The sequence below is a fragment of the Gadus morhua genome, chromosome 11 (assembly GCF_902167405.1).
Source record: "Gadus morhua chromosome 11, gadMor3.0, whole genome shotgun sequence".
NCBI classification, from domain to species: domain Eukaryota; kingdom Metazoa; phylum Chordata; class Actinopteri; order Gadiformes; family Gadidae; genus Gadus; species Gadus morhua.
In genome coordinates, this window is record NC_044058.1 from 8938299 (window position 1) to 8952368 (window position 14070).

General features: G+C 44.6%; 1 protein-coding gene across 1 annotated transcript; it reads right to left on the bottom strand.

Moving 5' to 3' along the window:
• Window positions 1-3623: 3623 nt before the first annotated feature.
• On the bottom strand, window positions 3624-13552 carry si:ch211-79k12.1 (immunoglobulin domain-containing protein). The gene is made up of 8 exons (XM_030369468.1): window positions 13366-13552; window positions 12527-12645; window positions 11964-12138; window positions 11635-11712; window positions 10699-10862; window positions 8400-8544; window positions 6117-6258; window positions 3624-4596 (listed from the first exon to the last, which is right to left on the bottom strand). The coding sequence occupies exons 1-8, from the start codon at window positions 13415-13417 to the stop codon at window positions 4506-4508; spliced, it is 966 nt and encodes a 321-aa protein (XP_030225328.1). The 5' UTR covers window positions 13418-13552; the 3' UTR covers window positions 3624-4505.
• Window positions 13553-14070: the final 518 nt, after the last annotated feature.

Here is a 14070-nt window from a genome sequence, read left to right on the forward strand (position 1 = left end):
CCAACATTTGTTTATAAAAAGAAAGTGACTGGTTAATTGTATTTTCAAAGACAGTTCAATCCCCTCCTGGTGATTATTTATCCTACTCAATGTATGACAACAGTCTCTTTCCTTCACATTGAAGAGCAGTTGTGTTGTACTTTAGTGCAGCAGCACCAGGACTTTTGTCAATATTCGGTTAACATGAACGGCGTGGAACTACCAGGTGATGCTCATCCGACGTGTGCTGCGTATTTCTACATGAGGTTGTCTTAAAGTTGATATCTGGCTGAGGACACAAATCTGTCAGAGAGCTAGTTCAATACAAAAAAACTGCTTCATTTCAATGCTTATTTATTTCCTTCGTTCCATGGACTTCAGTGAAACCGGGCACTTTTCTTTGTGAATCTGTATCTGCAGCGACCCCTATGGATAACACGGAATATAACAAGGCACGGGAAGTTAGGCCTATATACCCGCTTCAATCAGTGACGCTGAAGTATCCTAATTGCAAGCCATTTTTCTGTTCTGCCTTAAAACGAATGTAGGTATAGGCCAACTTGTTTAACATGTCTTATATCAACATCACAACGGTATGAACACCTCATTGCAGAGGGATAACCTGAACCATGTCTGTCGTGTGTACCTCCAGATCCCCCCTCCGTTCCCCGGTCCCCTAGCGAGCCGCCGTACAAGTTTTTCCCTGTTGACGCCAAGGCAGCGGTAGCCGTGCGTCTCGCGACCAGATGGGGTGTCGTCGGAGCGTAATGAGGGGACCAACACCTGCTTTTCCCGCGGTTCCTCACTCGCTCATGTTTAGCCCTTTGACACAACATATGCGATATGAGTATACACACACCCAAGTGACCGTGACGTGAACAACGTGGAGAGAATTCTTGTCCACCCCTGGTCTCTCCCAGTCCCTGGCAACTCAGCGTTTTGGGGAAACCACTCCAGCTTTGTTAGCTTTATATAGCCTACTTTATATTAGCAATCTGAATCAGATCGCAGAATAGTAGCTCAAATCCTTGTTGTACACTGGCCACTGAAGAAATGTAGGCCTAGGCTACTACTTAAGGATGGGGAAGCCTAGGCCATTGGAGAAACCCGCCATCGTGGACTAGATTTGGAAAGTGGGCCTATCTAAATGAAAAAAGTCCTCGCGAGATGCGTGCACAGTTCTTGGATTTTTATAGGTCTATATTACTGTTTTATATTATATTATATTATATTATATTATATTATATTATATTATATTATATTATAACACAATCTGAGTGACAACGTATTGCCCCAGCAGCAAGCAGGGGCTGACGTCACCTCAGCCCGCTGGGAGGCGGGGCTGCTCCGCCCTGACCCGACTCCGGAGATTGTCCATCGGGGACTCGACCCAGCGCAGCTTGGTGCGGTTAAACTAGTAATGGGAATGCAAATGAGCGGGGCATGAGCTCACTCGGCAATAGAAAAGGCCAGAAGATTACGCAGACTCTGGTCATGCGTTATTAGTGCACGGGCCGATTGCGCGCAGGTAGATAGGTAGGAAGACAGACAGACAGACAGACAGACAGACAGACAGACAGACAGACAGACAGGCAGACAGACAGGTAGGAAGACAGACAGGCAGGTACACAGACAGACAGGTAGGAAGGTAGACAAACAGTTAGGCAATTCTTAATTTTATTTGGGCGGAATGAAATGATTGGACGGTTATTTCACCCATTTGGCATGGTTGGCTTAATATCCCCTTACCCGCCATTGGATCCATGGAAACCGAATGCTCACCAATATTTAATGACCAAGTTTTGAGGATGAATTTTAAGTACGATCAATTACAATTTAAGCCTACGACCAAAATATAAATCTCGTTTCAGGACCGAATTTCTAAATATTTTATGACACTAATCAAACTGCTAATGAATTGGTCTGTTGTATTTTAATACAAAAGTAAAGTTTTGGGGAAAATAGAAGTCTTGATATGAGAACACGGTCTATCGAAAGCAAGTAGGATGATTGATGGTGGAAACATGGGCAGGTCCCCTGCTGATGGCACCACGCCCCACGTAATACCGGACAACCCTTGAAAGCAACGTAACGATTAGCTAGATGCTTGTTTCCCTGTAATCATCTTCAGACCAGCTTGCTGACAGGAGGCTATGGTATCCAAAAAGCAAAGCAGAATCATTTTCATGCTATCCAACAATTTCAACAAGTACATATTGGGGCCAATTGCATAGAATGCAAGTGAGCAGGAGGTAAAAAATGCAGTTTCATACTTAAAACGAGGGTCACTGAATATCTGGTACTTTTTGTATGTTTTCAATGGTAGGTAAGTGGATACCAATGTCATGAAATGTTAACATTTTACCAACGTTAACAAAGGTCAAATGTTAATCATTTTCCCTTTCCCTTTTTCTCCAGTCTAAGTCGATTCTTGGCGATGATGCTACACTATACTGGAGCTGTTTATTCAGTACAGCATGCATCAGGTCAAAGGGTCACTTTCGAAAATATACACGTCCTCCGTCCTTCATTCCACTGTGGATGAATAACTCTAGTGGCATATCTTCTTTTAGCTCCTTGTCATGGCCAACAACATGCTGAACCCCCTTTCTTTTTTGCTCAATGTCCATGGAGGAGCGCACAGCCTTTCACCCATGACTGACTCAAAGGCCACAGTCAAATGGTGCTCAGTGGCATTTCGCATGCAGAGGCCATTTTAAAATCACCAAATTGCATTTCTTTCGTCGATGCGTGACCTTTATTTAAAAACTCTTTTTAGGCTCCCGTTGCGCACTGTTGTGTATTTCCTTTGGTGTTGATGGGGGGCCGTAAAATAATCCCCCAAAAAGGTTTGTGGAGTAGCCGGCGAGACGCAAGCAGTCTGTTAAAAAAAGTAAAAAAATAAGCCTTGACAAAGGACGGCGGGCGACGCAGGGAGCCGGGGAGAGGACTTGAATAATCAGTTTAATAACATTATCCTGGCTGTGCTCCGCGGCCCATGCACACGTTAATGGAGGATGTCACCGTAAACCGCCGCCTCGCTCGTTATTAACGGCGGCCCATGGTCAACCACACACTGATAATAACGGCGTATAAAACCTGACATAACTTCAACACAAGAGCCTAATGAAATTCACACCGTTACGGGCACGTTTATGGTAATGAGTGATGGCGCTCCGGCATGGAGTGGAGGGTTATAAGGCAACAGAGGGGAAAATTAAAAAAAAATGAAGTTGTAATTCTAGGTGAGGATTTGAAGTCGAGGAAGCAGGGACCAGTGGAGAGTGCAGTCCCAAGCAGAGCCGCCTTGTTCAACCTTGTCTGCACTTAAAAGGAATTGATGGTCAAGGTTAACTGACTTTTTCCATTCCTCCTCGTGTCTGTGTTTTGTATTTCGTATATACTGCGACTTTCTGTTGGGTAGTCTGAACAAGGGTCCCGGTACGGCTGATAGCAAATATCTCTCTAGGTTGGAGGGAGAGTATGTTTATTAGGAGAGGAGAGTGGTAAACAAAATAGAGAATGTGGAATGAAACTAAAGTGCAACCAAGTGTGCATGGGCATTTACATGTTTCGCAGCCGCAGCCTCTTCACCATTTATTAGCTAGCTTAATGAGTGGCATAGAGATGAGTACAGAGACCAGTATCTTCTCAAACTCTTTAATGTTCACATCCATTCGTAAATGAAAGGTTGATTTTGTTCTATGTCATTTCACACAAGTACAGATAGAAAAATATATATAGTGTAAATTTACGCAAATCTGGATAGAAATATCAATGTAGCCGTTATTTAAGGTGTGTCGGCATTAACTTCAAGAAATCAGAAAAATCAGCATTGCTTACATCATACACCAAGCCTTAATTTCCGTTGAAGAGTGTATCATCATTAAAAAAGCTCAAAGCTGTAAAAAAAGTGCTATAGAGTGCTTTCCCCTTTCAAGGTTACAGGAAAATAGCTTATGGACTTCTCTCAGCCCATTCAGTGCCCAAGCTCCATCCCCTTTTACCCAAAAGCGCGGCTCTCCATTTAGTGGGTTGCAGAATCAATGAAGAGAAAATTGCCCACTTTTTGCTCCAAACACATTTCGCAGCCTCCCCCTAAGGCTGGGCCAGAGAGAGGAAGTGAGGGAAGGCATGTGTGTGGGGGGGGGGGGGGGGGGGGGTATGGGGGTCCCTATCACAATCATTCCTTCTATTCTCCTGTCTTCAACACCCATCTCGTTACTGGGGTTCGATTTTTGGCTCCCTCCACGGTGTCTCTGGTCTACATTCTCCCCCACCGCGCTCCCAGCCCAACCATCCATAACCATCCATAACCATTTAAACCTTCTTCTTAATCCCTACTACCCCCATCTAGAGAGCCCAAAGCCGTATACTGTGCCGTCTTCCATCTTCCCCCTCCTCCGCCTCCCCCTCCTCCTCTTCCTCCACCTCCTCCCTAGCCTCTACCTCCTTCTCCTTCTCCTCCTCCGCCTCCCCCTCCACCTCCTCCACCTCCTTCACCTGCTCCTCCTGCCTGGTGGTGCTCAAACCAGTGGTTGAGTGTCACCGCTGAGGGAGGCAGGCAGGGACTCTGCACTTCCCTTGTAGATGGGTTTCTTCTGGGAATGGTCATCGCTGAAGAGAGAGAGAGAAAGAGATAAAATCAGAAGATGAGTGTTTTTGCACAATTAACCTCCCAGCAGCCCACAGCGGGTGCTGGGAAAAGTATATGTGGACTGTGGAGAAATTATAGACTGCAAACTAGTCATCTTCTGTCCGTGATATGAAAGTCGGCATCTCGAAAACGTTTTTTGTTGCTGGCGTGCAGGAATTTCTTAAGCAGTGTGTGAAGTCTGAGACATCTCTGTGTGTTTTTACAACATGCAGCTTGCTTTAACAGACCTCGCTCTACTCTGGCACACATTTTTAGACAACAGAAACATCCACGCGTAGACAAAAACATCAGGAAAACCAAAACACGACCCTGGTGTGTGCAAAAAAGCAGACAAAAAGGTGAACTGGGCAAACTCTCATGGCCAAAGGGCCCTGTGTTAGTTTTCAATTTTTGAGAGTTGACGGCACGCCTTTTCCCCATGCACTGACGAGGTTAATGAGCAAGGGGTCACACTGCTCATTAACATTCCCTGGCATTGGTCTTTGGCTGACATGTGCATAATATTCCGATCCGCACAGAAATGACCCCGGTGCCATTAGTCAAGGCAGCGGTCTAAGTGTGGAAACTGTACAAAACCAGAGTGGATTATAAAGAGGTAGGGGGGCGGGGGCGGGGTCGGGGAGGTAAACAACATGGTGGAGGGGGCGAGCACCACGAAGAGAGACGGCACTGTGTGGCTGGTGATTATTCTGCCCTATTATGCTTTAAAACTTCAAAAGAGCATGGGTCCACAGATGTGCACAATAGGCCATTGCAAATAAAGCCAGATTCACACATGCACACAGTAAAGCACGTATGCGTATACATAAACACAATGCCTAATGTTATGTATGCAAACATTAAGGATTATTTTTCAAAGCAAAAAAATATACAGGCACAAAAGCGGAACACACACATACACACACATAGAAATATATATATAAGAGGCATATGAACATACACACAAACACATTCCCACACTTTAAAGAAAGGGCCTTGGTACCATAACTGCAGTCAAAGAGAAAAATTAAAGCAATAGCCATATAATATGCGCATATAGACCAAGCTACAGAATGAGAGCTGGACTAAAGGAGGGCAAAACAAGGACGTAAGTGCAGATAAAGCGCAAATAAAAAAACAAACAATCAAAGATGCATAACACGCACACACAACACCCACATGCATAACACACACGCACAACACACCCAGTCACACGGGCACGTAACACACGCTCGCCGAGCATCGGGACGCACAAAAAAACCTTGAATTGTATGTAAAAAGCACTAAATTATTCAAAGATTCATTGTAAAATTCAAGATTCAAGTAAAGTTATAAATCCTCATTCACATCATCATAAATCATACATCATCTGTCATATCCCGTAACAAATGGCCAGTGTAACTGTTGACGGTGACGCTATCGCGACGTATCACTTTAAGCTAGTAGACGTGAATGGTCGTGAACACAACATTATGAAGATGCGGTTGCAGGGTGTTCTCACATGGGTCCCTTGGCCTGCTTGGCGCGCTGGGCCGTGCGGAACAGGAACACGCTCACGGTCAGCATCAGCACCAGGAGAGAGGCCACCGCCGCCGTCATCAGCAGGACGCACCCGTTGGTGGTCCTGTACCAGGAGGAGCCCTCTGTGGACACAAAGGACCAGGTTCATACTGTGAAAAGCACGCATTTATCAGGAGAAAGGTGGTATTGTTGAGGTTCCACTCAGAGGGAGTGAAATGATCTGGCTGTGCGTCTGATCCGACTGGATATGTTGTGAAGGTTGCCCTTGGCTCTTGTTTCTGCTGACCAAACAACAGTAAAATTCAGTACGAAGCCTGCGTAAGGGATTTGGATCCGGCTGTTAAAAGGCATAGTTCAGAGGCAGGAACGGCTCTCCGAGGGAGGGGGAATCACACGCACACAATCGGCAACACAACAGGACAACAAAACGATAAAAAACTGAAAAACAACACACAAGGAAAATATGTTTATGAGCTGAGACTCCGGAGTGAAGAACTTTTACCCAGAGCACAGAATAAACAAAACACAAATTCTGTTATGCTGCTTCCCGCTACTTTCTGTATTGCAACAACATTTCAAAAAGGTTTTAATAAATCATTCATGAATCACAAAACTTGCCTACGCATTTAAAGCAACAAGATCCACATCAAATACAGGTTATGCTGTCGTATACCACACCAGCAGGTCTGTTTTGGTCCACAAACAGCCAGGCCTCCGTCCCGGTTCAACCGCCCGGTAGAGCTCGCCTGACTACTTATCAGGGGGGCCACCGCACAGAAGGAGCACGGAGCACAGTTCAACATTTGCTCATGCAATAACTCCCAAGCAAGTAAGTGGCTGTTCATTCAAGACCCTCGATGTTCCTGATTTCCTAATCGGTGCGTGTGCCCCCAGGCGTGCATCCTAGTGGTCCAGTGGAGCGCGCCGATGACTTAATCACTGCACGTACCAGACGAAGAAATGTTCACCATAATAAATAACGCATCCGGTTGTCTTAATAGCCTTTTTAGAGGCTGTGTAATTAGAGGCAGCGCCATCGGCAGGCGGGTGCATCACGCTAGGTGACAGCGCGGCGTCTTTGTAAATCCGCAGGTCACCGACGGCTGATGAGGATGGATGGAGTGACAAGGAGCGGATTAGCAGTTATGTTGTAATGGAATTCATTCCCCATTCGAGTACAAGCTTGACATCTGGCAAGCTGCCCAAATGGATAACTGTATAGAATTTCTATAGAGTTTGGTTACCATTTACTATTTAGTCTTTTGCCAGTCTTTTATCCAATGCAATACAGGTCATTAAGAACATTAATTGCACTTGTTTTGTATCTTGCGCGGAGACCAACCACTCAAGGTACACACAGAGTGTACTGCTAATGTTCTGGAAGGTTTGTTTTGCTGCTCTGCGTTTTCCATTTGCCTCCAGAGTGATTGATTATTTTCAACGATTCTGATTCAACATAAAAAATGTAATTCATCCTGTAGGATAATAGATATCTTCTGCTGTTAAAAGTAATAGGCTGAATGAGTAAGTAAATCAACAGCTTCCTATCGCTTTCTACGTTTAGAAAAATATAAAAACAAACAATTCTTTGTCGGTTGACGCCTTGTGTCTGCAGTAAGACGCCCATTTCCTCGGCTGAGGACAGAGTTTTGTGATATTTAGTCGGTGTAGTGCGAACATGGCCTTGGTCAAGCTGTCATATCTGCCGTTACTTTAGCCGCTCTTATAGCCTACTTGGCATTTTCAAAGGGATTCTTTGCCCGTCTGGGATTATGTGTAAAGTGCAGTAAAATGTGGGCATTTGGTCTATTCAGACCGTGAATAAAAGCTTTATAATGTCCGGTCCATGTCCTCTTTTGAACTGAAACGTACACATTTTCGACATAGATATTGAACCACTTCTCTCTGGATTGCTTTTGTATGTTTATTTGTTGTTGTTATGTAAAATATATATACGTATCCGCTCTCATCTGGCATGGGTTTTGATCCAAACAGACAAACGTCTGTCATGTAATCAGCTGCCACTGAGGATTTGAAACCACATGCCTGCACTCTACCTGTGGGAATCCATGAGAAGGTAGACCAACCCCTGTCTCTTTAACGACATGTACTTGACTGCAAGTCGCTCGCAATGAAAGTGTTTGCAAAGAAAACACAATCCCTTTTGAAATGTGCGTGCGTCCCTTATAGTGCAGCGGACACTTGTACTACATGCACGACTTTCCCTGCCTCCTATGGCCCGTTCCCATGCAGTGGTACGTACCGGGCAGGACGTCGATGCTGATGACCTGGCTGCTTCTGAGAGCCCTCTCGGCGGGGTCCGTGGCTGTGCACCGGTACAGCCCTCCATCACCCGCCTGCACGCTCCTCAAGGTCAGCTGAGGGGAATCCAGCATCCAGTCCTCACCCTGGGCAGCCACACAGAGACACACACACCGAGACGGACACCACAGTTAGAGACTGCCACAAAAAAAGAGCAGGAGAAGCTCTGGAGATTTTTCAGCTAATCTGCGCACGGCCTGGAAGTGTTACAATTTGTGCCAAATGAAGCCTATTGTACTCACCTGGGGGAACAGCAGCTAAGGAAGCATCGTAAAAGCATGGCACGAAGGAGGGGATGAGAGTAACAGAATGAGCGGCAGAGAAATAGGGAAAAGTGTGTCACACGTGAAAGCGCACAGGTACACACACACACACGCACACACACACACACACACACACAAAAGTGGTTGCATGGGCGAAGAACCCTAGAGTCCGAGCAGAAATGTATTTACCTGGGCATAATCCCATAGACCGAACGTTACATCAGCATGAGTCAATAACCCAGATAACACCGTCATTAGCAGGGAGTCGTGCGGCAGCGGCGCACTGTTAACACAACACGTAATGAGACGGCTGGGGAGCGCGAGGTATTGTTGACTCAGAAATAGCAGCACAATTATGGGATGGAGCTCGACATGGGAGACAACAAATAATAGGACGGACGCAAGGATCGGGGGAGAGGGGAAAAAAAAGATTAACTACAAAAAAAGGAGGAAGCAAGGAGGAGGACCTACTTGTTCATTTGTTTTTGTTTTTTGTTTTCTGTGTTTGGAGGAGAGGGTGAAAAAAAGACATTACACCGTGAAAATGATTTGGCGCCTGGGAGCTGCAGCTCCTGCCAAGAAAGTCCATTTCAATTTGAATGGTTCAGAATTAAGAGGATTTCCCATAAAGGCCAGGTCTGGCCAGAGCGGCATTTTGTATGCAAATCCACTGGCTCCCGATGCAAAGTGCCTCTCTGGCTGCAGGGTGTTGTCATTATCGGGAGGGACTGGAGGGGGGGGGGGGGAATCGGTGTGTGTCTCTAGTGTGGGTCCTGATAGGAAGTACTGTCCATCTTTAAAGTGCAAGGGGGAAATAACGGAGATTCGGAAATCTATTATAGACTGTAAAATAGTAGGAGGGCACACACAGGCAGGTGCAGGCTATCACACACACACACACACACACACACACACACACACACACACACACACACTCACACAGATTGTGTGAGTGTGTGTGTTGGACTGGCAGATTTATTGAGTGGCTAGTAAGTGAAGAAACTTCATGTTCAAGAAAGACCATTACTTTGCCCCTTATGAAGGCACTACATCACAAAGACATTGCCTAAGAGGGCAATGGACAGTTGGGCAGTCATAAAGTTTGATACATTCCTTCAATGAACTGACGTATCAGTAGTTAACTTGAGTCATCAGGGTGAATAACAAAAGGTGCATGGCACACTGTCAATTTTGTCTTTATTCTTTCCACATGCTATGGCTATAGGCTATGGTTTTGTGCCAAATAATTCACACTAGTGGCCATTACAATTGATAGCGCTGCTGAGGCCATGGATACGATGTAATGTTCTCTTTTTACCACAGGGTGGCGGTATAACTAATCACTCATCAAATTATTATTCCAAATGCCCGTTGTGACTTTTTAAGCCGCAGTCTTAATTTCCCCAGAGCAAGTGTTTGCTTACGTTTAGGGAACAGCCGCAGTTGAATGATTCAATGACGATTAACCAAAACGTCAGATAAATCATTGAGAACATATCCACACAATTGTTTTCAGGTTGACTGGCTCTCGTCTAAACCTCATTCCACTATTAATACTGTGTAAGTGGTCTCCTTCAGCTAACTACCGAGCTCAAGCCAACCATCTGCTTGAATACAGAGGACACACCAACACAGAAAGGTTGGACAAGAAAGTTTGGTGTGAGATTGAAGACCCAGCACACAAGACAGGGAAATGCAGAGGTTTTTCTCCATTAAAAGAAAAAGGAAAAAAATAACAACCGCGAAAAAAAAAAAAGGTCTCCCTTTGTGAGTGAGTGGGCGAGAGAGGAAGTGAGTGTGTTTGTCACCACAGAATTGCCATTGCAATGACACACCACTTAATTGCATTCCTTGAAAAAAAAAATCACAATTTTCCTAGAATCGCTGTACATATCGTGTTGGCACTCAAAAACCATTGTTATATCGTATCGTGAGGTCCCTGGGATTCCCGGTCTTTAGTGAAGGATTTCATCTTACCTCTTTGCTCCAGTAGAAGTGCGGTCTCCTCCCGTGATGACCCCTCATGGAGCAGTCCATCACCACATCCTCCCCCGGGAGCACCTCCAGGATGCTTAGCCTCCTCAGGGAGCCCAGGAGCTGGCTGCCCCTCCCCTGGGGGTAGATGGTCGGGCTCTTCATGACTGATGGACCAAGAGTCGGAAAGCATTATTATTATTTATAAAAATGACTTTCTTAGTTAAGCTCTGAACTGTGTGTGTGTGTGTGTGTGTGTTGTGGTGTGGTGTGGTGTGGTGTGGTGTGGTGTGTGTGTGTGTGTGTGTGTGTGTGTGTGTGTGTGTGTGTGTGTGTGTGTGTGTGTGTGTGTGTGTGTGGATAGGGATAGGGTTTTATATATATTATAAACACACATACAGATATTTGTAGTTCGTATGCATCTATTTTTCTGCATCATTTCTTGAGATCACGACCTTCACCAACATCTCATTTCTGAATACCAAAAACAACTCAAGATATTACTTGAGTGTATTTCAATAAATTAATAACCCCTTTCTTGAAGGGGTGTGCGTTTGGGGGGTTGTGTGTGAATAAAAGGGGGCTTTTTGACCTGCATCGAGAGAGAGATGCTATGTTCGGACTGCTCCTGCAGTGTCTCCCTCTAACTCTGGCTCTCCTAATTGCCATAGTCCCATCCAATCATTGGCGGTCATTGATCCCCCATCCCCCAGTCTATCAAATAGCTCTGTGGTTCGATTGAACAGCCACTGAGAGGACGTGGGGGGTGGGTTGGTTGTATAAGTGGAGCAGTAACATTGTTTACAGGATGTGCTCTCCGTATATCCTCAAACAAACCTTACAGGCCGGCTTTTGACATTTATAATTCGCTGCTGTTGCATGGTGCTTTCCGTAGCTGCAGAGCATTCCTGACTGTTACCTACCAAGGCTGGTGATTACCTGAAAACGTGTTGGTCCGGTTCTCTGCTGGGAGGGAAGTTGTGTCCACATCGAGAGATTCTCTTTCTCCACCTGGCACTGTAAAAGGTAGCAGGGTTTGGAAGGACAGGGGATACTTTTACTGAGTTTTGCTCTCCACAAACCCAAACAATCCACAGACAAATCCAAAAACAACAAAGAATGAGGAAATTGAATGACATAACCACATCCTGGTTGCCTCAAATTCCCCTGGTGATCTCTCAGAGTCCTACTCATATTCAAAATTTAAAATATGTGGGGGTGTTTTGCATATGTTTTGCATTGTTTGCTGTGTTCCTGGCAGGACTTACGAAACATATTCAGGGTAAGGGCCTGGGAAGAGTTGTCTGGCGTGGAAGCATTGTTGGAGACGCAGGCGTAGACACCACTCCAGAATGGCATCATGCTAGGTATAGTCGTCCTGTGGAGTGGCTGGTAGTTTGTGTCAGACCTGTCCGGTATTACGTAACGCCAGCGACCTTGATTCTAGTGGCGGGAGCGGAAAGAAAAAATGAATATGCAGATAAGAGTCATGTGTTTTCAACTAGTTATCAGTACGCATATCAAGGGCCACCTGAGGAACAATGCATTTCACCATTGGCTTCATTGAATATCACCTTGGTATAGGTTACAAAACAACTTTCAAAGATTAGTCCATCTGAATTGCCGCCTGTACTATAAAATATGATAGCATATGTTGTTGTGGCGACAAATAGATTTGTACCAACATTGTATCAACATTTTCTGGATGTTATTGGATGGACGGTACTGGATAATGTTGTATAGCACTTTTTATTTCTCACACAAACGCTTTAACAGCCGAAAGTGAACCCAAGTAAACCAGTGGAGAGCTGTGAGCGAGCTGTCGTCATACCGTGAGCTTCCTCAGGTGAACCTGGCTCAGATCAACCCCAGGATCTGTGCTCATGCACTCCAGGATGACCTCAGCATTCTCCAGAACCGGCTTGCTCGGTCCCCGAACGTAAAGGCCTCCTAATGGAACAAGGAAGAAGCACATATATTAACTTACTAATTACAGAAGAACGTGTCACGTGCCATGTGAAACGGAGTAGCCTATTGGCGCGCACTCTTAGACATATAAGCCTGCAAAAACATGTGTGTGTTAACCTATGCTGGTAATGTCGGCGGAGACTACTGAAACACATTTCCAGAGACAACTATGTCCTGTTAATGCTGGAATTGTGCCAGAACTTAAGGGCAAAAAAACATAGCAGAAAAAGGTTACACTATACAACAAAAGGCTTTATTGTTCAGTAAAGCCTAAACAAAAACTAACGAAAACAACACTGCGTCACACTGGCTACAGTGAAGTCAGTGTTTCACATTCATATGAGATTGAGACTAAACAGCAATAGCATTTTATCAGCCTCATAGTTAAATGTAGAGCAGATACCAGGAATTTATATTGTATAGACTAATTACATTTTATCTGGAAACCTTAGCGTTGTCATCTTATTGTGCATATATATTCTACCCTTACGTTGAAGTTCAACAATATTTGCTTATGCTGTATACAGTATTCTTTTTATCTTTTTAAGCCTATCTAGGTTTGCTGTAATGTATCACTGAAAAAAGGATTGTGGCTGTCCAAACCGTCAGTAGAGCAGTTTGATTAAACATCCTTATATTTAAGTTCGCTGAAAAGGTTACACGCGTGTATTATAATTGTTTACGGACTAAAGTCATATTTACCGTCATTGCCATGGATCAGAATGACCAAAAATATCACCAGAACTTCCTTCATTTCTGTAACTTCTGTAATTTCTGTAACTCAACAAGTGGTGCGTCGTTTAGTCTTTCTTCTGAAGCAGGCGCTTGGTTTTTATTCCCCAGGTTATGGGGTGTGTCTGTCGCGCCTTTCGCTTTCCGTTTACATTGTTTTGACCGCGCACACGACACTTGTATCACAACATGTGACCATATCACCGCATAGGCCAAGTGCGTCACTAACTTTTGGATATATGTTTTGCCTGGGCTGGTTGAATCTCTCTATCATTTCCAACATTTGGGGGATTTCGATACAGTCGTCTGCTTTCGTTTTAGGTTTCCTAACTGAACACTAAACAAGACGCGACTACAATTACACAACACTATAGCTGTGCAATACACAAATAATTTAAAAAGAAAAAGTACAATAACAACAAGCACCGTCACATGTGGAATTCGATTACAATAGAAGTGGCTACTGAAATGCAGCACTTCATTTTCTGTCTTTAAAAATCAGGCGCGAGTGCACCTGTCGTGAGAAGCGTCCCCTCGTAAATATTTTCTTGGATGCTGTAAATCAGTTAATCATTTTGACAAAGTACGATAAGGCAATATTTTCAAAGGGAACTAGTCCCTGAAGTCAGAAGAAAACATGCAATTAAAACAAGAACAGAGGACACAACGTTATTG